The 27234-nt window shown below is 41.7% G+C and overlaps 1 protein-coding gene across 2 annotated transcripts in view; it reads left to right on the top strand.

The window, feature by feature from the left end:
• PRKN (parkin RBR E3 ubiquitin protein ligase) overlaps positions 1 to 27234 on the top strand; it is a 1339251-nt gene that overhangs the window by 728050 nt on the left and 583967 nt on the right. For both annotated transcript variants that reach the window (XM_042940251.1, XM_042940250.1), the window contains exon 6: positions 12339 to 12454. In XM_042940251.1, the coding sequence (XP_042796185.1) occupies positions 12339 to 12454 (116 nt within the window). The remainder of the gene's footprint in view (positions 1 to 12338; positions 12455 to 27234) is intronic.

The following is a 27234-nucleotide window of genomic DNA, read 5'->3' as shown; positions in this document are numbered from 1 at the left end:
AGAAAGAAAGAAAGAAAGAAAGAAAGAAAAAAAGAAAGAGGACTCATGAAGTAGAGGTCCTATGGTGCCCTACAGTGTAATGTCCCCTGCTTACCTGAACTGGCAAATCAGGGGTGTTTCTTATCTTCGTTCTGTGTGCCCCACTGTGGTGGCTGAGCCATATTCTCCTTCAGTCCAGCTGTCTGCAGTGGCTCTCTTTGCCTCTTGTGGGAAAGGTTTGGTCCCTCTGTTGTTAGTTGGCCAGTCTCGAGCTGATCTGGGCTTGAGTTGAGTCAGACCAGGCATTTGCCAGAGATGCGGTTGCACCAAACTACAGGGTGCTCTCCTTGCGTCGTCTCCTGAGAAGCTTTCATTGGTCAGCAGACCTGCAGTCGGACCCGATGTCCGCTGCCAGCCCACCTCTGGGGCTACAAGTGGTTTAAATGATAACTTCTTCTCCCCCTGGAGCAGAAGTCTCTTTGGAGGGGGCTGGCCCCTCTTGGGGCTGGTGGCACGCTGCCAGGCTTGTGGAACTGTTTTCGGTGGAAGGGGTGGGTCCACAGGAGAACATGAAGGGCAGGGCATGTGATGCCAGGAAGGTCCACATGGTTGCTACAGGAGCAGACCTGTCGATGCCCGGGAAAACTGCCGAGGCAGGCTGGGTGGGAGGGGGTAGATCCACAGAAGCACATGGGGATGGGGCCTGCTGTTAGCAAGCTAGGTGGAGAATGTTGGCACCACACGGGTTCCCACAGGTGTTCGTGTATCCAGCTGGTCGGTGGGAGAAGGAAATGGTGCTCCTTTGCTCTTGGAGAAGTCTCCCAAAGATCCCTGCACCTCCAGCACATGCTCTGGGATTAGCAGACAAATCTCCATGCCCTATACCCCAGGTGTCTTTCAAACTGCTGCTTCTGTGCTGTATCTCTGCAGGGCTGTTTTTGTGCTGTCTCTTTAAGGGAAGTGACTCCACCCTCCCAGCTCTCTCAGAGAGGAGCCCACTGGTTTTTAAAGTCCCCGGGATTAAGCCCCACTGATTATCAGGGCCCTCTGGTTTTCCAAACCAAATGTTATGGAGATTTGTCTTCCCCATGCAGGTCCCAGGTGCCTGGGGTGCCCGGGGTGGAGGCCTGCTCCTCCCCCGTCTCCATGCCCGGTATGTCCTTTCCTCTTGCAGATGGTCCTCAAAGCCCACTTGGCTCCCTACCAAATCTCCACCCTTCCTACCCTCTTCAGTGTCACTTCTACTCCACATTTATCTGTGGAGAGTTTTTTTGCCAGTCTTCAGGTTTGCTTGTTGGTTTGTTGCTTACGTCGATGTGGGTATTATCTACTTCTATCTGTGGGACAGGTTGAGCTTAGGATTCTCCTACTCTGCCACCTTCCCTGAAAATCCCCCCACTTTCCTTTCTTACTTTTCAAGTCTTTCAACTGATTTGACGCCTGCTGTGCATTCAGCCCTGGGCCAGGTGTGGGATGAGATGCCTTCAGGTTGTTTGCCCTCTAAGGAGTCTTCTAGACAGGAAGGTGATGTCAATACCATAGAACAAGGGCTTGGCAGACACTAAGCACAGAACAGGATAGGAGCGAGGGGGTAACATGGAAACACCTCTCACCCAGTCCTGAGGAATCAGGAAAGCTCTATGGGCGGATGACATGTAAACTGAGGCATGAAGGACCCTTGGGGATTTCAAGGGTAAAGTGACTGGCAAAGGCGGGAGAAAGACAGTCCATATAGGGAGAAATTGTGTTTAAAGGATCAAAGGTAATAGGGAGAGCATAGCTTTCAGGGCAGGAAAAGGGTCTTTATGGCAAGACTGTGTAGGGCCGGGGGAGGGAAAAATGGTGGGGCATATGATGTTGAAAAGGCTCCAAAGGCTTTGCTCAGGGAAGTGTGCTTGAGCTGGAAGGTATGCAATGAGGATAATGACAGCATTAAACAGTTCTTTCACATTATTTACCATTGTTGATGAGAATAATCAAAATTAGAATGATTTTTTTTCACATCTAGAAATAAATGTAAAACAACCGCCAATTTCTAGAGATTGCCTGGAAAATACTGGGAACACAACTCATCTAGGGGTGTTGAGTCATTGTAAATTTTCAAAATTATGACCCTGCCCCTCCATTTCTTGCAAATTATTTCCAGCTAACGAATATTTGTTTCTGTGCCCTCTTCTGGAGCTCCCAACTAATGTAATCAGTGGTGGTGGTGGTGGGAAGGCTATAAGAAGAAAAGCTCTGTTAACAGAAAAATGTTCTAACATCTTATTTTGTTCATCTGAGAGCAGAAGCTGGAAGGCTTTGCCTAAATAATGAAAATAGCAAAGGCTGTGATGCCTTTATGTTCTCTCAAGCTGACACATTATGAGAGCTTATGAAACCTTTAGCTTCCAAAGGAATTAAAGAACAGCTAGAATAATGAATATTGTCTTTTATAGTCTGGCTAGGCTGCAAAATTTAAGAAGATGTATTCAACTTGGATACTGAGCCGATGATATCACATAAGTAACTGCTATTACATTGTGGTTGGAGGGAAGTTACATCGCCAGACATTAATGCAAAGGTGATGGAAATCCAAGGAACATGAGGACCACACTGGAACAACTGACTAGTCAAAGGAACGTCAGATCTGGAGAAAGAATGACTGTGGTTCTGTGCAAATCATTAACCAGATTCTCCCGAGCCAGCCAGGAATTCCTGGGAATAAGTTAAATGTTGTGAATATGTCCTCTGGCCATAGGGGCCTCTCAACTCGCATTCAGGGAGCCCATACCCTATGGAATAAATACAACTAAGGCAGCTGTTCCTATGTTCCAGGAAGGTTGGAGTCAAGGACCTTTAATGGATGCTAAGAGCAAGATGATTTTGCACAAGATGAGAAACATTAACAGCCATGGTCAAGGCATTTGCTGTCAAAATTCTCCAGTGATACCTTATCTAGGGCACAACCCTTGGAGTGAAAGCCTTCTCAAGATAATAAAGAAAAAAAAGAATTCTGTGTTCCAGTCTGAAAGATAATGTGGAAATTTATCTCGGAGGTTTCTATGCCCTGCTAAGTTTAAAAAAAAAAAAATCAAAAACCTGTTTTGAAGGGGGGAATCTTTGAAAATTGGTGACAAAGAACTAGTCATAGTACATATTCTTCGTGTCACAGCTTAGTCCTTTTTGGTGGGGAGACTGACAGAGTCTACTAACAAGAACATTTCCAGGCTTTCAAAGCATAAGCAGCAGTATGGAGGGCTCGGATCAATGTTTATGTGCAGGAAGAATCACAGATTTCCCATTACTCACCTGCCCAAGCTCCCTCCACCCCTGTGAGTCTGGCCTCCCTGTGCTCACCGCTGTTCCTGCACTCACTTCCCTGCCTTCACCTGGCAAACCCTGACCTTGTAGAACCCAGTTCAGGTATCTCCTCAAAAGCATAACCTTCTCATTCTCCCCTAAACTGGTCACCATTCCACTCTTGCCCCCGCAGCTCAGTGCTCAGGCATCTCTACGGCATTTACCACTTTGTGTGTGTGTGTATGTGTATGCAAATGTTTGTTAAAGTGTCTTTCTCCTCCAGGCTTCTGGATTCCTTCAGGGATTTTGTTTACCTCTGTATCTCCAGCCCCCGGTCAGGATTGGACAGGGAGAAAATATCACACTTTTCTTTCTTTCTTTCTTTCTTTCTTTCTTTCTTTCTTTCTTTCTTTCTTTCTTTCTTTCTTTCTTTCTATGAGTAAACATTGGGGGAAAATAATCCCTGGGAGCTTGGCTATTACTTAAGGCAGATATGGTAACTTAAGTAACCAGGGAAACAGGCATAGCTGGATCCAGGTCACAAATGCTGTCGCTGGAACTCTGCCTTTCTGTCTCTTGTTTCTGTTCTCTTCTGAACATTGGCTTGATTCTCAGACAGGTTCTCTCTCTGTGTTCACAGTAGGGGAATTTGTGTGTTCTGACTGAGCTGGCCATCTGTGCACCCTGGACTAGTGAAGAGAAAGGGAGGTACAATGATCTGAGCATGACTGAGCGATTACCTACTGGGAATGAGGATCATCTTCTGTTGCTTTGTTTATTTTATAAATGGAAATTTGTTCTATTTAATCACCTTCACCCATTTCACCCACGCCCCCACCCCATCCCATCCCTCCCCCACCTCCGGTAACTGCCAATCTGTTCTCTGTATTGATGAGTTCCATTCTTTGTTGTTCTGAGACTGTTTTATTTTCTTGTCTGAACAAAGCCATCTATACAAGCTCATGCATTTGTTTAATGTTTATTTATTTTTGAGAGACAGAGGGCGAGCGGGAGAAGGGCAGAAAGAGAGAGGGAGGTAGACACAGAATCTGAAGCAGGCTCCAGGCTCTGAGCTATCAGCACAGAGCCTGACGCAGGGCTCGAACCCACGAACCGCGAGATCATGACTTGAGCCGAAGTCCGGTGCTTAACCCACTGAGCCACCCAGGCGCCCCCAAACTTACGCATTCTATAAGCATCCACAATGACTTTGAACCTCGTAGTTTACTCTTTTCAGGATTCATTTGATGTGCTTTCTTTTACAACCCACTTTTAGTCTTAAAATAATAAATAATGCATGGTGACTGGGCATGTTACAATAGAATAAACTTCTGGACAGTGGAAGAACTTCCGATCCAGGCATGGAAGAAGAAGGCATGTCTTGAAGGCATGTAGCCCTAACATCTGTAATTGTTTAGATCTGGCGTCACAGGGAAAGGTGACAAGTATGCAAGGGTCTATTTATGTACATATTTGAAGTAGGCTTGAACTGTTCTTTCGGACTGAATCAAAACTACCATTGCAGTGATTCACGTAGAGGACTGTGTCTAGCACTTCGAGGATCATCCTGTTGGATTAGTAAGAATTTTAAAAAATTTAGGTGTAGAATAGTAATCGCTTATCTACTACCCTGAAGTCTGAAGTGTTTTAAATTCAGAAACTTTTAGATTTTAGAAAGATTATGCAATTCATACATTTTAACTCTGAAATAGCTCCAGGACTGGGTGCCTACACCTTCTCACTTAAAAAGAAAAACAACGACGTTGCAGTACAAAGTGGGGACGGTCACACTGAGTTGGACAAATACGGGCCAGAGATCATGCCAAGCCAGTTCACGTCCAGTCTTGCCATTAAATTTTACTTGTGGCAACATTTTGAGGACAAATGAGGACAAAAGGCTTTGTGTTTCCAGAGCCTTTTGGATTTTAGAATTTCATTTTTATTTTTATTATTTCTTATACATTGGCCTAGGGAATGGACCCAGTTTATACTTTTAACTTTGGTAACAAGATACAAATTTTAAAATACTTTTGAAATTTAACAATAGCTGTAGTGGTAGGACAGTGGAAATACTATGGACCTGACCAAAGGTGAAAGTGGAGAGCCATGTGCTTGCTGGCTTAACGTCGAAGGCTTTCTTTCTGCTGCTTAGCATGGGCTAGCTTGGCATATGTGTGTACCAAGCTATGTGCATATACCAGGTGGATGTACATGTACCATGTGCATATAATGTGTGCATTTGTTGTTAACCAATGCAGGGCCGTGGAGGAACATGCAGCCTTCCTTAAGGCTTTGGCAGTGGTCATGGTGTGGACCTGGCAGCAACCGTCCTCAGCAAAGATCCAGTGTGGTTTTCCTTTCTATGGGAGTATATTGATTTTCTTTGTCCTGATAAAGTTTGCACATCATCTAGAGGCTTTGTTGGCACCTTATTAAGAGAAAACAAATTTGCACATGATAACAGAATCAGTAGCTTTTGAGATTCTATTTGTTTAACTGGGTGTAACCTAATTTTATACCTAGCGTTGGTAAATTAGCAAAGTGTACAAGTATTATGCGATCAAACAAGTTGTACAGTTAGTTTGTATCCGGACTGCAAGTGAGTCTAACACATCAGCACGAAGGCTCGGATGCTCTAAGTCACCAGGTGAACAGGCTTTGGCATCGCTCAGTTACAGGCTTTCCTTATGGAGAGGGTGCAGAATATGGGAATTATATGCTGTTTGTCAGATTTTAGCTTAGAGAAAACTAAAGGTATAATATTAATATGAATAATGGATAGTAAATGGATATTAAGACCTAAGAGCATCAGTCGCTTCTTACAAAAGAATCTGCATCCAACCAAACGAGGAACTGTTAGAGCCTGAAGTGAGGATGTCTGTTCGTTGCTGGCTATTGATAGAATTTTAGTTCCATGGGAGACACTTAGATTGATTCTAAGTGACAGGTCGTCTCTGGTAACTTGGGAAGTATGAGGACCCTTCGACAGAGAGGGATGTAAGATGCTCATTACCAGTTTTCTCATAAATCGTAACAGTAGCCTTATGTCCTCGGTCTCTCTTACTTGAAAATTTGGGTGGTTCATCTTTTCACAGGTTTGAGTTTGAACTCAATCCACAAATGGTATAAATATTTGTGTGTGTTTAATACACTTTACAGAGCCATAGCTGAATGTATCTTTGTTTCTTTTGTGGAGGCTGATTAGAAAGTGCCACCACCAACAGACAGTGAAAGGCAAAGAACCGGGACTTGACAGACTGTCTCTGCCTTTCGAAGGTGCACCGGTCACCTGCTGCTTGTTTCTAGAACCCCCTGCCCTTCCCTGCCCTGCCCTGTGTGGTATATCGAGCTGGTCATGGCCAGTGCCAGCTCCCAGATTCCCTTGCTTCAGGCTGGCTCTGCCCAGGAGAGGCCTGGAGGGAGCTGGGAGGTCAGAGAGAAGGCACAGGCCAGGATGTTCCTTGCTTTCTCTTCCAGAAGCATTTTTCTGATAGTGGCCGCCTCTCGTTCACCCTCCCAGCTCCCAGCAGACCTCCCAGCCAACTCTTCCCACTCCGGTGACTGGAGCCCAAAAGCTGCTGATCTCAGGGTGGCTTCCTGCCCTATGTGGCTTCCACCACCTTTGTGACTACACCTTAGCATTAAATTCCCTCAGCTGAACTGCCTGGCGTGGGTCCTGTTTCCCTAACTTGACTCTGACCCATGCAGATGGCCAGTTACTTGTTCAGTACAAACCACGTACCACAACCTTCCAGTGAAAATCGTGTGTCCCTTTTATTTTATCAAGAGAAAGGTGTGGGGTGCCTGGGTGGCTCGGTGGGTTAAGCTCTTGACTTCGGCTCAGGTCATGATCTCACGATTTGTGAGTTCGAGCCCCGCATCGGGCTCTGTGCTGGTAGAGCAGAGCCCGCTTGGGCTCTCGCCTGCTTGCTCTCTATCTCTCTCTCAAAATAAATAAAAATAAACTTTAAAAACAGAGAGAAAGGTGTGCTTTCTTTGGAGCATATTAATTAAGAAAGATTTAGAGACTAACATCGAATTTAACTCTTTGTAAAATCAAGACAAATATTCTATCTGGAAAACATTATGGTTAAGCAGTATCTATAAAACTCATTCACTCTAGGAGGTTCAATAAAAGCCGTTAGAAGATTCATAAATGAAGAGGAAGATGTGGGTCTCATTGCTATTTTTTCAGGTTTGTGGAACTAGCTTGTGGTTGGGACATGCGAGGCTTTCCAGGTAGTTGTTTGTTAGCTCTTTTTATAGAAATTTGGAACACTTTAATTTATGTTTGGAGTTGACTAATTAGATTCTGATCCTGTAAGTTCTTACACAACTGGGTTCTTGGTAAAAATCTATTTTCAGATTTCACTGCCTTATTTGTTTCCATACTTCTTACCATGTCCCTCTTTGTGAGAGACACTGGTCAGGAGTCAGGAGTCAGGTGGCAGAGTGGAGTTGAGAGGAGGGTGGCTTTTGGGAATGCCACCAGCAGCTGAACTGCAATGTTTACAGGTCTTCCCTTGATGTACACTCTTGGTTTTTATGGGTCTGATTTGGTTAGAGGGTCAGGCCTCCATAGCCTGAAGCGAAAGATAGATGAGTTATGATAAAATACAAGAACTCAGTGAGAGCAGAAGGAAAGAATCATAGCCTTGTCCACAGAAATGGTAAAAATGCAAATACATTTCTGTGAACTTAAAGAATATAACTGTGCTGGAGTTTAGATTTTCTGTTTAGTACTAATAAGGTGGAAAATGCATAGCATTTAACATGGTTATAATATTATAACTAAGCTCATTTTCAAAGTCTTATTCTGAGTTCAGTTGTTTTTTTTTTAATAGTTTACACTATCATTGAAAACAAACAAAGAAAAAAAACCTGGCCAATTACTGTCATACATTTTAGCTTCTTGCTAATTAATTATGGCTTCCCAGAATTGAGTCTGTGGATCCAAATGAAATGAGCCATCCCATGGGAACTGTAGTTCCTGATTAGGTGGAAGAATTCATTTAATTTTTCAGGACTTGGTTGTTTTGTTTGTTTGTTTTGGTTTGGTTGGCTTTGTTTATTTTTGTAGCTGATTTATCTTGAGCTGGTATTTGTAAAATATGGGGCGGGCCCCTTAGGGAATCTTTCTTCACCCACACTTAAGGGAGCCATATTGCCTTCACTAGGATTGACGAATGTCCTCCCTCACGAAGGAGGATGTTTCCCTGCTGCACCCACAGGGGTCTGTTTCCCTAGTGACACGGAATTATTTTGCTGGTCAAACCCAGCACCTACGGAAACTAGAGTAAGGCCACGTCAGGCAGACGGCCCTGGAGCATAACTGCTGTCACTCACTCCAGCTTGCAGTGTTTCCTGGGCCCCATGTTGGGATGGAGATGGTGTCATCCCCCTGATGACTGCATCTCACCACAGTGGAGTCAGCTTTCTGAACATGCTATGTGGAGTCTGGCTAGATGACTTTTCTGGCTTTGGCTCCCATGATTTTTTTTAACCCTGAGCAATCGAGAGAAATAAAACACAGAAAGGCAAAATTCACAGCTACCCCAAAAGAATCATGCAGCTGTATTGAATTGACAACCCTCTATAAGCAAGCTGAGGTACCCAAGGTAGAAATTTTTGCAAGCTTCTTCTGTTTCTTTACTTTTTAGTAAAGCTTTGCTTTACTAGTTGTGTTTTTTGCATGCAGACTGAAAATATCAAAAGACTACCAACATCCTAGCTCACTGATTACATAGGACAGGAAACCACCAGATCGTGCTAGTGATTAGTCTGCCAGAAGAGGTGTAACTAATATTGGGAGAGAGTTCTCTAGGATTCTCCTGCGTTTCTGCGTGTTATAAGGGAGGTGCCTAATCTACCCTTTTGTTCTGGATGATCGTTTTAAGGAGATCATAGAGCAGACCTGCTTATTATCCAGTATCGTAAAGACAGCATCCCCCTTGAGGACAAAAGGAAGGTTTGCCTACAGCTGCTTATTGAAGATCTGGGTTCCCAGGGTTCAGAGTCCTCAGCTGTGGTGCAGACCCATCACAGGTGTAGCATGTAGCTTAGTTCATCTACTTCATCCCATAGTTGTTGGGGAGCAGGGGGAATGGCATGGTCATGATGTCCATATTTCATTCTGCCTGGGCTCTGAGTTACACAGTCCTTTGTCTCTGACCCAGGAGTCTTGTGTCTTCTGCCAGCATCCATGAGACTGTAGCATATTAACCTGTTAACTTGCAAGCAGGGTGAAGTCTCAGACCCTCCACCATTCTTGCCAATTACTCTAGTACTACAGAAGAACCTCCTTTCATAAAAATTGGTGGAGAGAGTGCTGAAATTCACAAATGTGACATACATATTTAATACACAGAGTTGATAATTCGTATTTTTGTTTTATCACCCCATGTGAAACACTGGAATTTTCCAGATATCTATAACTTTTTATACTGTTATCTACAAACATCCGTTCCCCTCAATAAAAAGGATTTTGGCTTTTATCTGGCTGACTTCTATCTGGTATTAGAACAGTTTGTGATTTGTTAGCTGAACATCTACCAGTAGTTTTTTGCAAGCTAAGAAAAAAAATACAAATACTATCTATTTATCTGTATATGAAATACCTTCTCAATAGTCCAGCCAACTCAGCTGTTTTGGAGGAATTATTTTGTGTTATGAGCAGGATTTTTTTTTCATGTCCACAAAAAGTACTTGCAGCTAACTCAGTGTATTTCATAAGGGCCGGTCATGCCCTCCACACTTTTTGTTTAGGCCGTCAGGAATTGCTTTAAAGCTTTTTCTTAATATCCTTGAACTGACCTCTGAAGGATTTGTAAAATTTCAAAAGGTTGTGTGAAAAGGGTAGCATTCCATGTTAAAAAAAAAAAGGGGGACCAATCAGTATGATGTCCGTGCTGCTCCAAGAAAAGACATGAGCTCATAGACATGATTCCAAGGACATATGTAAACAGGCGCTCATCAGAAGCACTGGACACGCCATCTATTATAGCAAGACTGTTGTCACACCGTCATCTGTGGGCCTGAAGACTGCAGGGAGGAGGACTAATAGGCCGCTCGCCCCAGATAGCATAGGTTCTGGTTAACTAGCAGTGACACCGTCTGGGGCTGGTAAGACCCTTGCAATTCAGAAGAGCCTGGGCTCCAGACAGCTGGCTTTGGGACACTTCTCTGTACAGTGGCACCCTTCAGATTTTTGGAGAGTAACACATATTACCAGAGACATGGCGTCACTTCCAGATGTGGTAAGTGAGGTATGTTTCAGCTGTTGTCTTCTGAGAGAAGAAACAGAGTTTCCTCCCTTTGCCAGTGATGTCAGTATAACTCGGTGTCTCTCAAGTGTGCGGCTCCCAGGGCAACAGTCAAAGCATAACCTGCCGGCATGTGAGAAGTGCAAAGCATTGGCCCTGCCTCAGAACTCCCGAATTAGAGAAACCTGGTGTTGGGTCCAGCAATTTCTAGCCCAGCAGGTGTCTCTGGTGCACACCGGCATTGGAAGCCACAGGTGTTGCTCCCTGTATCTCAGGTCAGAGGAGAAGGAGCCAGTTGGGTTACGAGTGGGGAAAGAATAAATTAAGGGTGGTGCTGCCAAATGTGTGAAGGGATGATGAGAGGATTTGGTTAATGAACCTGTCGATTTTTTTGTATTTAGGAAAATCTATCTGATGCCTGTTCTATACTGGACACTGTTAAGATGCAGATATGAATAAGGTATTCCACAATACCTCAGGGGTGGACCATCAGCGGCCTGTGGACAAAATCCCATTTTCTAAATGTTTTTGTAAATAAAGTTGTATTGGAACACAGCCACATATATTCATCTGCGTGGTGTCCGTGGGTGCTCTTAGGCTACAATGCAGAGTGGGAAGTACAACAAACACCCCCAAAGTCCCACGAAGCCAAAAGCACTTCATATGTGGAGCTTTAACCAAAGGCAAAGTCTAGTGTTTAAAGGGAGATACTTCCCAGATTCCAAGTAGTTATCCTCAAATGGAGTTGGGGGAAGCGGGGAATATGAGGTGGACAAGTGTCCTTCTGTTGTCCAGAGATGCACCTGTATTGAATTTTGGCCGTAGCAGAAAACTGAACTTCATGGATGTGATTATCATGGGAGTGCAAAGACTGTTAGGCAAGAGGCAGAGTGGTTACTGTGCTCAACACCCCAGCGTATGAAGGGTAAAGGGGCGTGTGAACAAATAGAGACATAACAAGAGGAAGAAATGAAGAAAAAGAAAAAGAAGATTTGGGTTGAGAAGGGAGAATATAAGCAAACAAAAGAATGTGACCTATGTGAAAAGCTAACTTAAGGGAGTGTGTGCAAGACAAGGCTGGAGAAGCCAATTAAGAAGAGAAGTACAGGTGTGGAACATTCCCTCTGCTTAGTGTGGGGCATGGGTCTGGAGTCTCCCAGGGAATTCTGGGACCCTGTTCGGCGGCAGAGAAAGGTTCAGGGAGCGTCTGGGGAGGGTCACACTCCGCTAATCTGTAAGTCTGCGTGTATGCACAGTCTTATGTAGAGTACTGTTCCCTAGATTCCTTACTCTGGACCACATCTTTGCTGCTGACTGACCAACTGCGTTGTGGTGCTGGAGAAAACTCACTGGGTTTCCCCTTAGGAAACGTGGTTACTTCCTGCCTTCACCTCTGATTGTTTGACTTTGGGCAAATCATTGCTTGGCTCGGCGTCTCCTTTTCTTGATTTGTGAGATACCATTTCAGGCTTCCTCCTGCATTCACACTGGGTTCTTCTATTAGACTCACTTATCATGGAAGGGCGTTGCTAAACCAGGGTCACCGAGCATTTCCCCAGCTCCACGGCTAACAGGGGAAAGGAAGTCAAACACAGACACTTCGACCCTCCTAAAAAGGGGATTGTTGAGTAGTGGCACAAGGGCATTTAGTTTCCTTCCAAAGATTCGATGTGGACTTCTTTTTAACGCATACCTCATAATAGATTTCCTCTCTTGCCCGAAGAGTTTGTTTAATGTGAAAATGTTTCCAGAGAGGGGGAAACGGCCAGCTGAGTTCCATGTCTGTGATTTCTGACATACTTCTCATCCTTCCAGGAATTTTTCTTTAAATGTGGAGCACACCCAACCGCTGACAAGGAAACATCAGTGGCTTTGAACCTGATCACAACAAACAGTCGAGGCATCACCTGCATAACATGTACCGACATCAGGTAAGGATCGGAAGACGCTGTCACCCTCCACATGCTGCTTTCCCATGGTGGCTTCTCACATAAATCTCCTCAGTGGTTTCTCCTTCTTGAGGAGTGTCTGCTTTGCTTCGACGCCGTTTGCCCAACGTGGGTATATTTCACTCTCAGACTGTTCAAAGTGCCAAATCCTTCATGTGGTCAGTGGTCGAATCGGATCCCAAGATAGAAAAGAGATGACTTATGTCTAAAAGTAGTGTAATCTTAAAAAATAAACACATGTGTTGATATCGGTGCGTTCTAAATGGAAGTAAAACATGAAGCTAGTGTTAGGAATGCCATGACAATTTATGAGCGCCATTTATTCCTGGAATACATGATCCATAACATTTTGTTTGAAGCCAGTGTGGGACTCGAGCTCACAACCCCGAGATCAGAAGTCGCGTGCTCTTCTGAGTGAGCCAGCCAGGCGCCCCAACATTTTATCTTAAAAAGGTCTCTTTCATACACTTCAGTTCTTCCACGTAACTTGCCTGTATGTATGTCGGGGCTTCACATGTATCCATACGCCCCAAATAAAAGCATGTAGCTAGTTGGGGAAATCTCAGTGAATACAATGGAAGAAAGAACATGTGGAGATGCTTCGTTGGGAAAACAAGGATAATGACTAGATTTGAATTATAGCTTGGGAGGCAAGGACCGAGTGGAAAACCCTGCACCTATTTAATCTACAGAGTTGATGTCTGAGAGTAAAATCTCTTACTTTATGTTATTCAAATGAACAGAGTAAAAGAAATTAGCTTTAGTACATATTCTCTGCGGTCGGCTAGAAGCTCAAATTGCAAGAGCGAGGTCTTAGCCCTGATACCAAGAACTTTCTGGGAAATGCCAAAACGCATTAATGAATAAAGTCAAAGAATCCTGCTTATTGCAGACTTTTAAGCAAAGACAGATATGTGCCCTCGGCATTTCAGGGTTGCCTCTTTGGCTTTGGGGACTGTGTTAGGTGGCCTTTTAGAGTTACTTTAAACTCTGGGATTTCGTGATTAGTGGTTATTAATACTTCTAACATAATACTTCTGTCCTTTAATAAATGTAAACAAAACACGTTGACTAATAGAATCCTAAAATCCTTAGCAGCCTCAGTTGGACACACTTGTTTCCAGAAAAGGGAGAAAAATGAGACTTTTTTTTTTTGCTGCTGCATTTTTAGTTTCTGCTGTGAGAGAGAATTCCACAATATTGCCTAAAATGCAGCTTTTCAACATCCCTCGGTAAGGTGAATGATTGCACATGGCTAACGTTTTCAACATGCAAGAACAGCTGATTCTTCTGGTCTTTCAGGAAAGGGGCTGGGAGTCCTCAACTGCTCTGAAAGCACCAGGCAATTAATTAACATCACGTCTCCGTTTTTCAAAGGAGAAATGGTTTCTCTCTAAGTCAGAATGCGGCCACCAGCCAGTATTTAAAAACCTTCCATTAAAGCTGTTAAAGATGGCATTAGGCTGTGTGGTGTTGATCGTGTTCCCTTAACTGTGGGCATAGCTCTCTGTGCTTGCCTGCCGCTGAGCTGTCGGCTTTGTATTAGCAGCTCCCAACATCCATTCAGGGAAGCAAGCCACTTCCCAGATGCGCAGGGACAGAACTGCTGAAAAATAATACCGTCTGTGGCAATAAAATCTTTCCTAGTATTATTTTCGGGTGATCTTATAAATAGAAGCTACTGTTTTCAGTTAGACTGAAGTGTGCGTGTGTGTATAACCAACCACTTGACTAGGTGAGGTCCCTTCTTGTATAAGGCAGCAGGGGGATGCCCTGTATGTAAAATAAAGAAAGAGGCCGCCTCCTCTTATACTGAAAGCTCCATGCATAGGGATGTCATAAAAGCCTACATGAGGACACACGAGTACCTTATGTTGTATGTTGCTGATGGTTATGGGTTTTTTTCCTGCTGATGCTTTCGTTTTTAATTTAGAAGTGATTCACTCACAAAAACAAACAAACACAAAAAAAACTAAAAATGTTAGTTGTTTACCCTCATGGTTAGCAAGATTTGGGTTTAATTCTTTCCAGTATCTTAAATACTTGAGTCTAAATATTTGCATATATATATATATATATATATATATATATATATATATACACACACATACATACAACGGTGTGTGTGTGTGCATACGTGCTATATGTAATCATTGTATATATAGTTTTGTATCTGGCTTTTTTCCATTTACATTGCATCATGATAAATTTTCCCTGCTATGAAATATCCCATGGAAACAAGTTTGGTTTCGTTGTTTTTTTTTTTTTTTTAATAGGTAGCTGATATTTCACCATTTCTCTATTGCTGGTGATCTGAATTATTTCTAATTAAAAATATGAGGTTAAGTGGTGCCTGGGTGGCTCAGTTGCTTAAGCATCTGACTTTAGCTCAGGTCATGATCTCACAGCTCATTAGTTCGAGCCCCTCACTGGGCTCTGCATTGACAGCTCAGAGCCTGGAGCCTGCTTCAGATTCTATGTGTGTCCTCTCTCCTTCCCCTCTCATGTTCTGTCCCTCTCTGTCTCTAAAAAAAAATTTTCAAAATATATATTAGACTAACATTTAAATTTATATCCTTTTCCAGAAATCATTGACTGCATGTTTTGAATCTAAAAATAGTATCGTAGAAGTGGTAACAAAAGGTCAATGTTCATGGACATGTTTAAGGTGCCTGATGCATATTGCCAAGTTTATTTCCCTTGTAGACTATGGTTGCCTGTCTTCGAGACGGCTTCCTGCTGCATCTTCAACACTTTTAAATGTTCATACTTTTAGTTTTTGCCCATTTGCTAAAGGACATTAATTTTGTCATTAACATCTTTTTTAATTTAAAAATTTTTTAAGTAAAAAAAATTTTTTTGAGAAAGTGCACACACACATGTGAGTGGGGGAGGGGCAGAGGGCAAGAGAGGGTGCACGTGTGCGCGCACGCACCCATGGGCACGGAGCCTGGTGTGGGGCTGGATCCCATAACCCTGGGCCATAGTCAAGAGTCAGATGCTCAACTGATTGATTCACCCAGAAGCCCCAATATTTTTTAAAAATTGTTATTAGCAAGTTTGAGTATTTCTCCCTTGCTTGTTTGCATTTTTTTTTTTGCATTTTCTATTGTGAGACAAAAGTGCAAAACTTTCTCAATATGAAATTTTTTGAAAAAAAATCAAAAAAAAAAAAGAACTGGCCTCTGCAATTACTTTCTCACTCAATACATAATATCAGTGTGTCCTTTATTAATATGACATTTCCTGACCTGTGAATTTACATTTAAATATATTTCCTTGGTTTGGGTTTTGAAATACCACATCTTCCTGGAAATAAGTTATTTAATTACAGAACTGAAAATAAAAATTTAGGGTATCTATTTATATTTTACATTTCTTTTATTTTTGCGTGTGCCTTAATCATACATCATTAGTCAAATTAGGCATAATTAACTACATAATAGATTAAAACCAGAGGGTTAATTTCAAATTCCACTTATTCGTTGCTGGTATATGGGAAAGTGATTGACTTTTGCATATCAAGCTGGTATCCTGCAACCTTGCTATAACTGCTTATTATTTCAGGAATTATTTTGTGGGTTCTTTCAGGTTTTCTACATAGATTATTATGTCATCTGTGAACACACACGGTTTCATGTCTTCCTTCCCTATCCATTTACTTTCACAAGGTAGTTACCTTCCATTCCTAGTTTTCAGACAGTATTTATCATGAATGGGAGTTGGACTTTGTCAAATACTTTTTCTGTATCTACCAATATTATGGTTTATCTCTTTTAGTCTGTTGTTTAACCTGTTTTAGTTTGTGTTGGATTACATGAATTTATTTTTGAATGTTGAATCAGTTTGCATACCTGAGTTCAGTCCCACTTGACTATGGCATATATTTTTTATGCTTTTTTGTATTTGATTCACGAATATTTTGCTGGGGATATTTGCATCTTTGCTCAGGAGAGAGATGGTCTATAGTTTTCTTATATTGTCTTTGTCTGGTTGTAGCTTTAAAGTAATTCTGGCTCATGGCATGTGTTAGGAAGTATTCATTCTGTTTCTGTCCTTTGAAAGAGTTTGTAGAGAATTAGTAGCAAGGTAAAAATTTTATTTATTGTTGTGCTGTACAAACATGTACTTTTGTGTAAAAAGAGATTGACATCACTTTCGTCTACCTTCTTAACAATACTTCTCAACAGGTGTATAATAACTTATATTCAAGGGTCTCCAGTGCCACTAAGCTAACTTTTTGACCTTAGAAAAATAACATAATCTCTTGGGCCTTCAGGTTGCTTACAAAATCCAAGAATTGGAATAGGTAATCTATAGGGCTCTGACTGGTTTTAAAAGCTTGCAAAAGGTAGGAGCAGTGCTTTTTCACAGCTTATAAATCGATTGTACCATTTGAGAAAACACTCATTTGTGGTCCTGCCTGCTGACAGATGCAGAAATAAAAGATGAGGTTTTCAGTGACACTCCCTTCCAGAGCCCACATATGTGGTTATAATATGTACAAAATATATATAAGATAGCGGTGTTCTTCCTTTCCAGATGTTAGGCTGAAAATTTCATTCAGGTACACAGTTTGTGTCCTTTTGATAAGGGAGTGGGGGGCAAGCTGAGGGCAGAGGACAGGCTAACAGCACCTCTCTGCCACCAGGTGGGATCTGTGTGATATTCCTCGGACACTCCTGGCTACCCGAGAGCAAAGGAAAGAGGTTTAACTGCTTGCCATGGTGATGTGGGAAGCTAAGGCAAATGAAACGTTAAATTTCCTTTACTGCCTACAGCCTGTAGACAAGTCCTTGAAACAGGCAGAGTGACCTCCCTCTAGGAGCTCAGCTGCCTTGAAGAGGACACTTGGCTGGGGCAAAAGGGAATCTTAGCTTAACATTATCCTGACTCCCAAGATCCTGTAAGTCTACTTTAACATATAAAAATTCCTTTGGAAATTTCCTTTATGTCAACTCCTCCAAGGCATATGCTAGCAATCATACTCCAAACTTATGGCCCCCCAGTATACATCTGAAGGGTCTCATGACTGAGGTTTTACTAAACAGTGATAAATAATGTTTTCCTAACAGCAGCTAGCCCCTCAAGGTCCTGGAAACTTTGCTTCCAAAATACCTTAGAGACTTACTCGATCCCTGACTCCCTCCCAACATGAGGGTATGTAATGAGTTACCCGTCAGGACCCTAGTGCAGCTCTTCCTGCTCACGGGCCCTGTCCCTGTGCTTTAATAAAATCACCTTTTTGCACCAAAGACATCTTCAAGAATTCTTTCTTGACCATCAGCTGCAAACCCCCCGACAATCACCCGCAAACCCCATCACTTTGAGTTTACATTGCATGTAAAATATTTTCCTGTCCCTTAAAGAAAAGAAAGTGGACTGTTTGAGAGCCACAACACCCTGAGATTTTACGTGCACCAGCAGGTTCCCATCTGCCATCCGGCCTTGTGGTCCTCTCTACGTCCTTACGGTAGTGGGTTGATCAGTATCCACTCAAGGTTATCAGTTGATAGTCTTACATGTGAACAGAAAGTAGTGGACTGAATAAAAAGCAAAAACTTGAGCTGAGAACAGAAAGTACAGCACTTGAAGGTAGAGTGACTATATTATCTCTTTCCAATAGAAATGACATCAGAGAGGTTCAGAACGTTCCTGGACACCTCAGTTCAGCTCGGGAATAATGATACTCTGTCATATGAAGATGACAGGGCAGAACCAGAGTGAGACTTGTAGTATATTTCTGACCACGATGTGGTTCTTGGAACTCACCCTGACGTTGGGTGCCCACCCTGGGGAAAAGAGTATTTCTGCTTGCTGAATTTTACTTTGCAGTAGTATTATTCTTAAAATTCAAAATGTAAAGTTTGAAACTTACAAAATAGAAAACTTATTAGCATGGTGTGATTGAGCAAAAAGAGAGAAATCATCCCCACTTTTCTGCTTCTAAGGTTGCGTAGTGAACTCCTGCACTTTTTTCCTCTTTCTGCCGTTCTGAAGTTTACAAAGCTCAATACAAACTAAAAAATAACCAGGTTTTACACAGCCAAGATTTAACTCTCCAGAAACATGTTTTAAAATTCAGCTCCTAGTAGGACATTAAATCTAAAAACTGGTCCTACCCTGTAATTATCCTTAACTCTTCCAGCAAAGACTTATGTTTCTGATGTCATTGTTGTTTGATATAAATTTTTTTTTATAATTTTCTTGCTTTCAGATTTGTCTTAAAATTCGTTCAGCCTGTCGAAATAGTGCTGCCCTGGGATTGCAGACTTAAAAAATTTACTTGCTTTTGGAGATTGGTAGAGATTTATCTCAAAGTCCATTTATACTTGCTCTTGGTATCCAGGGAGATAGTGATTTAACTATCATTTGTCAGTATTTTGGTATGCATTTGTTCATTCATTTAACAGAAAGATTTAAAAAAAATAGGATCTTAGTTTAACTTTCCCTTTGAATACATTTGTTATATCTTAGGCTTCTCCTCTTGATTCACATTTTAATCTTAGTTATATTTGGCATTTATTTTGTGATTTAGAATTAATATACAAGTCATTTTTCTGTCTAGACTTGAGATAGTGCTCAATGGTCATATTTTATCAACCTAACCCTTTCTAGTCATTTTTGGCATTAGACGGGAGCTGATGGTTTTATACAGTCATCGGCTCCAAAGAGCATCTTCAGAGACTCCAGATACAGTGACACATAATTTAACTGAAATCTTTAACATGGCCTTTTTCAGTACATGGCTTTAGTTCTAACAATGGAAAAATGATGGGTGTGTGTGTGTGTGTGTGTGTGTGTGTGTGTGTGTGTCTGTGTGAGAGTGATAGCACTAGAGACCTTCTTTGTGCATACAAATCTATATATTTCTTTTATTAGAGAAACAGTTTGTATACTCCTAGGTAATGTAACAAGCCAGGAACAAAAGATAGTTTTCGTATAAGTAGGGACATATCTCGGAGTATCTGTTTTACACAACATTACAGAGAAAGGTAAATCAGAATACCACGCTTGTATCTTAATAAACAGGAATATGTAATAGAGTAGAATGGAATATCTTACACCTTTTTAAGATGAAACAGGGAACTTCAAAGATACGTCTTCTAGCTGGAAGCAGTCTACTTCACACTGTGCCCCAGACCCCATGGGAGTTAGTTCACTCTGCTTATACTGTGAGTGATTCTTTCCTGAAAGAGTGTGGCACATGTCAGTCAGATCCAATCTTGAGAGAGAGCTGTTACAGACCCTCCCAGAAAGGAGAATTCATCCTGTGGGTGAAGTCTCCCATATAGGACATTGCATTGCCTCTTTGAAATTCATAGGTAGTGCTTAATTTCCTATAATTCTTTCCCTACATTAATTTCAAATTATTTGACTGTCTTATATTTGAAGAAATTGAGGCTAGGACATTTTAATGATTTTTTTAGTGTTTACTTATTTTTTGAGAGAGAGAGAGAGAACAAGAGAGAGAGCACACGTGGGAGAGGGGCAGAGAGAGAGGGAGACGCAGAATCCGAAGCAGGCTCCGGGCTCTGAGCTGTCCACACAGAGCCTAACGTGGGGCTTGAACTTGGGAACCGTGAGATCATGACTTGAGCCGAAGTCGGATGCTTAACCGACTGAGCCACCCAGGCGTCCCGAGACTAGGACATTTTAAACATTACATCTGGTCCTACCTCAAGGAACTGGTTGCATCAGCCTACACCCAAGGTCCATGTGGTTGGTACTGTCTCTCCAGTCACACCTTAGCCCAGCAGATCTCAGTTTTCTCTGTAGAGCAAAAGGAAAGGCTATCCACTGAGGGTGGAAGGTGGCTTTGCATATGAAAAGGAGATGAGCAGTAAAGTGAGATACAAAGACGGCTGACAGACAGACAGGAGTTGAAACACTGAGCACTGTACAAAAGCCCACCTGCCCAGCTAAGTTGCCCGCTGCCCCAAGGACAAGGTCCCAGCCTTGTTGCACAAACCTGCTGATGCTACACCATCAAAGAGATCAATGCGATTTCGATAAACATTTACTGACTTGAATTCCAGTAAATATGGTTTCATGCAGAGGAACAGAGAACGAGTTCCTTTTATATGGAACACCTCTCTTTTACAAAAAAACCCTTCTGTAAGAGTGTACGTATCCTGATGAGCACTGAGTAATGTATAGAAGTGGTGAGTCCCTGTGTTGTACCCCTGAAATGAATATAACACTACAGTGATTATACTGGAATTGAAAAAATAAATAAGTAAACAAGCAAACCAATAAAGAAAAGGGAAAAAAAAAACTTTCTGAATTTAATGGAATTTTCCAAAACAGAATGAAATAAATTAATCAGAAATCAATGGAGAGTTTTTATGGTGCTCTTAGGAGTAAGGGAAAAAATCAAGTTTTGAAGTCCAACCTTCAGATGTAGATTTCACAGGTATGTTGTTGGGGGTCAGTTACTTAGGAAAACAGAAGAAATATTTTAGCAACATTGATACTCTGAAATGTGAGCCGTGTCAGTTTTAATGTCAGTCAGTGACCTTCATTTCTCCTGCAGCGAACCCTGTAGATTTCAGATCCAAGTGGCTGCATCAGCGGGGTTTCTTGGAGATGTTACAGATGGCTTGTGTATGAAATTCATATGCCTCACCTTTTCATTTAACTGTCGCTGTGGGTACACAGCAGCTCCCGCTGGCACTAGTAGGACAATATTGCAAATCCTCTTGGACCAATTTTGTATTCGTTAAGGTCAACTTCGCATGTTGTAACTGTCTGGATGTTAAGAAGTTCATTTTGGGATAGTCAATGTTAAGAAGCAGCTAGATCCCTAAAGCATCCAAGTGGCTTTGCTAGAACTTTGTTGACAGCCACACATTATTTTTAAGGTCCATCTTCATTGGAAATAAGGGATCACATAGATTTTAAATAGTAATATTTTACTTAGAAAAAGTAGTATAAATGGCTTGTTCATTTGTTCTTAATTGCAATTTTATCCTTGTAATTAGCAACGGTTATAAATTTGGTGAGGGGAAGACGTTATTTCCATTGCAAATATTTGTGCTGACTCATACCCTTAGCAAATTTCTAACTGCTAGGACGTACCTTTCCTCTCTGTAAATGTCATTTATATAGCTATTTTTCCCATGACGTGCAGAATTAAGTATTTGCAGATTTGCCCTTTGTTGCTTCTACAGCTTATAGAGTTATTTACAACCAAACAAGCAACCGTCTCAGTAACCCGGAGTGCAAACCAAGTTATTTATTGAAGTAAGGGTTAGGATGCGTTGTATTCGGTTTCTTGTTAACTTGGAAAATTCTACACCAAGGAAAGCATGGCCCCGACTCCTTATGTGCAGCGCGCCAGAAAAGAAATCTCAAGGGTTTCTAGCTCAAGGTATAGATTTCCACAACACTCAGGCCTACTTAGTGTTCTCGTGTGATAGCCCTTCCACCATCACGTGCACACGTTAACGGGAGGAAGCACGCGCCCGGGTGCCGGTATCCTCCCACAGTGCTGTCACGGGCAAAGCAATTTCCTGCAGGTGTGTGCCATCTTGAGCATTTCCTCTGTCGTTAGAACTTGAAACTCGATCTGTTTGCTCAAGAGATATTTAGCGAGCTCATCTACGTCTCAAGTAACTGTTGTAGGTGCTTCAAGCTGAGATAAAGTGTGTTTTTGATGGGATGCAGAGAGAACGGATGACCGCTGTATAGGCTGGCAGTGAGCAGAGGGGTGGAAAAGGGCTGGTTCAGGCAGGGCAGAAGGTAATAGTACCTGAGTGCTTTCTCGGGGTGTCATTCCTATGAAACGGGGACCCAAACTTCTCTTCTTAAGCCAAGTCTTTCCAGTGATTCTTTGAACTTGGCCCAGAGAGTATTAAAAATAATAGAGTGATCTGTGTGAATTTCAGCAGGGTACACATTAATTTGCCGACTCCCTATTTTATTTTATTTTATTTTATTTTTTACTCTTAGTCAGCTGGATGCTGACATGCTGCTGTGACTCCTGCCTACAGCTTACCCTAGAAGTGACCGGACCTTAATTCCAAAGCCAAACTCTGAGGCCCGCTATGCCACTGTCAGTCTCCATTATCTGATTCCTCCTCCCAAGCCAAGTGAAAGCGTACTTTGTGGTGTTTTCTGACTGTGTAGGCCTATTTTCATATACGCTCCGGCCAGACCCATTTGTATGCCAGGACAATCTGACATAAATCTATATTCCACGAGGCTCAACGGTGGGTAACAGTTTCTATTGCTATTCGGTTGACATTTGTTAGATGTTTTGCATGTATGTTGGTCTTCACTTGGCCTCTCAGAGATGAATGTTATACCCATTTTACAAATGAGAAAAATAACGTACAGAGAGGTTATCTTACTTGCCAAAGGTCACAATGCGCTTGAAATGGAGAGAGAGGTGACTCAATATTTGTTCCACAATAATACAACAAAACCCCTACCCTTAGCTTCCATGCTGTGTGGCCTCAGGAATATGTGCATTGCCTCAAAAAAAAAAATCATTAATTGTGGGAAGCGAGACTGTAGCTAGAAGATAGGGATGGGCTGAGGAGGGGTGATTTCAAATAGAAGTTTAATGTTGAAGGAGTGGCTGTAGAATGGTGGCTGTTGGTTTATTTGGGATTAATGGCATCACCTAATGAGCAGGCAAATGAGGGGCCTGGGGGATAACTCTAGTCTGGGGCTTCTGTGAGAGTAGTTACTTCCGTCCAGAGAAGGCATCGTGTGGGTCCCTGATGCTTAACAGGAGAGGCTATGTTCAGGGCCCGAGGGCTAGTGAGCTAGTCCGCGTAGAGCAGCTCCCTGGGACAAACATCTGGGGAGGCTCCAGGGGCAGCAGTGATGGGGGGCTGAGGAGGCAGTGGTGCCCGCCTCACTAGGCATGGAGTGAGAAGATCTCACGAGGTCCTCAAGGAGAGATGGCCAGGGAAGAACATGCACTGGGTGACAGGTTCTGGTACTTCTCAGCCAGGCTGTTTCTTAAAAACAACTTTTTTAATGTTTGTTTATTTTTGAGAGACAGAGAGGGAGAGGGAGACAAGCATCTGAAGCAGACTCCAGGCTCTGAGCCCCGTGTCGGGCTCAAACTCCCAGACCATGAGATCATGACCCTAGCTAAAGTCGGGCACTTAACCAACGGAGCCGTCCAGGTGCCCCTCCCAGCCTGTCTTAATCATTGTTCCCCTTGACAGTATGTGCTCCATTTCATCATCCGATGGCTGTTGCTTGTGTATTCCTACCTGAGGAGGTCTTTTGCCTGTTTTTAGTCTGTCTTAGGAAAGTTACATTTTTCCAGCTATAAAATTATTTTATTAGGCTATGTACCTATATTCAGACTTCTGTCTAGATATGGTCACTTGATTATAATCAAGTGGCATTACAGTGGTACCTGGGTGGTTCAGTCAGTTAAGTGTCTAAGTCTTGACTTCAACTCAGGTCATGATCTCCTGGTTTGTGGGTTCGAGCCCCACATTGGGCTCTGTGCTGATAGGGCAGTCTGCTTGGGATTCTTTCTCTCCGTCCCTCCCCTACTTGCATGTGCTCTCTCCTTCTCCCTGTCTCCCAAAATAAAGAAATAAACTTAAAAAAAATCTTTAAAAATTGGCATTACAGCTGGGGGAAGAGACAGTTTGTTAAATAAATAGTGCTGGGTGAAGTGGTTCAGTGTTCAGGTTTAAAAGTGAACCTCGGGGTGCCTGGGTGGCTCAGTCGGTTGAGCGTCCGACTTCGGCTCAGGTCATGATATCGCGGTTTGTGGGTTCGAGCCTCGCGTCAGGCTCTGTACTGGCGGCTCAGAGCCTGGAGCCTGCTTCTGATTCTGTGTCTCCCTCTCTCTCTGCCCCTCCCCCACTCACACTGTGTCTCTCTCTCCTTCAAAAGTAAATAAACATTAAAAAAATAAAAAAATAAAAGTGAACCTTGACTTCTTATCTCACACCATACATAACAATTAATATCGAGTAGAATTGGATATCTAAATATAAACATTGAAACAATAAGGCTTCTAGAATATAAAATAGTGCAATCACTTTATGACTCTAATGTAGAGGAAGATTTATTATACAGGATGAAAAAAATCAATTATAAGAGGAAATATTGATAAATTTATCTACATTGAAATTTGGATCTTAAAACACATTAAGGGAGTGACCTGACAAGCCGCAGAGTGGGCGATTTTGCAACACACATAAGTGATCAAGGACTCAATGCGTAAAGGACTTCTACACATCAATAAGAAAGACAACACGATAGAAAAATGGGCAAAATAATAGACACAAAATGAGATTATCCAAAGATTAGTAAACATTTGAAAGCAGGAAATGCAAATTAAAGTGACCATGTGTTACTAACATATTCCCAACAGAATACAGTAAAACCTTGGTTTGTGAGCATAATTTGTTCCAGAAATATGCTTGTAATCCAAAGCACGTGTATATCAAGGCAAATTTCAAGAACATTGGCTCAGTCGTGATCATATGATGTTCGGTGTTATGTACTACTCGTATCACAAAATATCGTTCATTCGTCAAGTTAAAATTTATCAGAAATGTTTGTTCGTCTTGCAGAACACTCACAGAACAAGTTACTCGCAATCCAAGGTTTTACTGTATCTAAAATCTAAGAGACTGATGACCCCCCCCCCACCATGTTTTGGTAAGGACATGAAGAGCTGCATCTCCCATATGCTACTACGGACATGAAAGCTGATGTAGCCATTCTAGAAGACCGATTGACAGTACCTCCTGAAGATGAATGTATATGTATCATATGACCCAGTAATTCTACCTGTAGGTGTAGGCCACTCATAAATACATGCATACGTTCATCAGAAACACATGCAAGGAACATTCATAGCAGCATCATTTATGATAGCTGAGAGCTTAAAATAAACCAACTGTCCATCAACGACAGCTTGTGGTGTGAACATAAAATACCATACAGTGATGAAAAGAATGAATTAAACTATATGTAGCTATGAACATCATGTTGAGGGGAAAAGCTGGGCACTGAACTCCAGCATCTAAATTCTTCCCTTTCTTTGTCTCTATGATTTTTCTTTCTTCCCTTTTTCCTCCATTAGTTGTGCCTTTATGATGATGGCCGATACCTTCCCTGACTCCTGCATTCATTATTATTCTTGGAATATTTTATTGGCTCTTCCCTGGACTGGGTAAAAGTTAATTGGTCAGAGCAGGAACTCTGAGGAGGGAGACAGTCTTAATATTTGCTGGACATAGCAAGGGACATGTGTGGCAAGGGGCAGCAACAGAATATGTTTGAGAGTGAGAAAGGGCATTAAAAATAATTGAAATTATATAGTATCTTGAAACAGTATTTTACTGGATGGTAGATAAGTTTTAGTCTGTTGCTAAACCTGTAAAAATATTTTACTCAAAAATGGTTTTAAAAAATAAGATTCGGGGGCGCCTGGGTGGCTTGGTCGGTTGGGCGGCCGACTTCGGCTCAGGTCATGATCTCGCGGTCCGTGAGTTCGAGCCCCGCGTCGGGCTCTGTGCTGACAGCTCAGAGCCTGGAGCCTGTTTCAGATTCTGTGTCTCCCTCTCTCTGACCCTCCCCCGTTCATGCTCTGTCTCTCTCTGTCTCAAAAATAAACAAACATTAAAAAAAAAATTAAAAAAAAAAAAGATTCATTCTAAATATTGTATGTGTATATAAATAACATATAGTATATTTTTTATTTTTTATGTTTATTTTTGAAAGAGAGAAAGAGAGCATGATGGGGGAGGGACAAAGAGAGAGGGAGACAGAGACTCTGAAGCAGGTTCCAGGCTCTGAGCTGTAAGCAAAGAGCCCGATGCGGGACTTGAACTCACAAACCATGAGATCGTGACCTGAGCTGAAGTCAGATGCTTAACTGTGAGCCACCCAGGCACCCCAATATGCATAATTTTAAGTATTATAAATTTTATGTATAGTAAAGCAAAATATATAAATATATAATATTTAAATATGAAAATATATAAATATATATATTATATACTAAAGCAAAAAATGTGAACCTCTTTATATGGATTATATCAACATACAGAGTATTTATTATTCACACTTATTTATGCACTTTAATATGTTTATTAGCTATACTATCTGTCTCTGACACAGTGTATTCAGTATTTAGTTCAAAATGTATTTTTGTGTTATTTTCTTTTTTAAAAATTTAGAAATACAGTTTCCTGCAATCTTCAAAGTTGTGGTACAACTAAAGCATTTGAAATTGTTAACAACTCCAAATGATATTTCTCTGTAAATCATAATGCTTTTGAGAAAATCTCCCTCTACTAGTAGTAATCTCAGAGATTTTGATAGAGATGGTTCTCAATTCTAATATTTTTTTAAAAATGAATGAATATTACTGGCAGGATATTATCCCAAGTATTGTGTTTTGCTTCACTCAGAGAACCTCTCTTTGACAAATATTTTTATAAAACAGAACTTGTCAATTTAGTTATTTTTATTTACACATACTTTGAAAGCCCCACCCACCACATTTAGATGCAGCAAAGTCAGAAGTTTTTCTCAGTTTTACTTCTTTATGATAGAAATATAAATTTATCTGATTAAAAATAGGAGTTGTATGAGAAGATTCTTCCCACAAATTGAAATATCCCAAGAGATCAATTATAGATTCCAGAATGGAAACCTCGTATTTCATTTCTCCTTTACTTTTATACAGATTAGTTTAAATGTCTTCTCACAGACGTTTTTTTAGTGATTTATATTTACTTCAAACTTCAAAAGGTGGAAAATTT

This window comes from Panthera leo, chromosome B2, assembly GCF_018350215.1.
Source record: "Panthera leo isolate Ple1 chromosome B2, P.leo_Ple1_pat1.1, whole genome shotgun sequence".
NCBI lineage: Eukaryota > Metazoa > Chordata > Mammalia > Carnivora > Felidae > Panthera > Panthera leo.
Note: the sequence above shows the minus strand (reverse complement) of the source record. Positions and strands in the feature narration are given on the sequence as shown.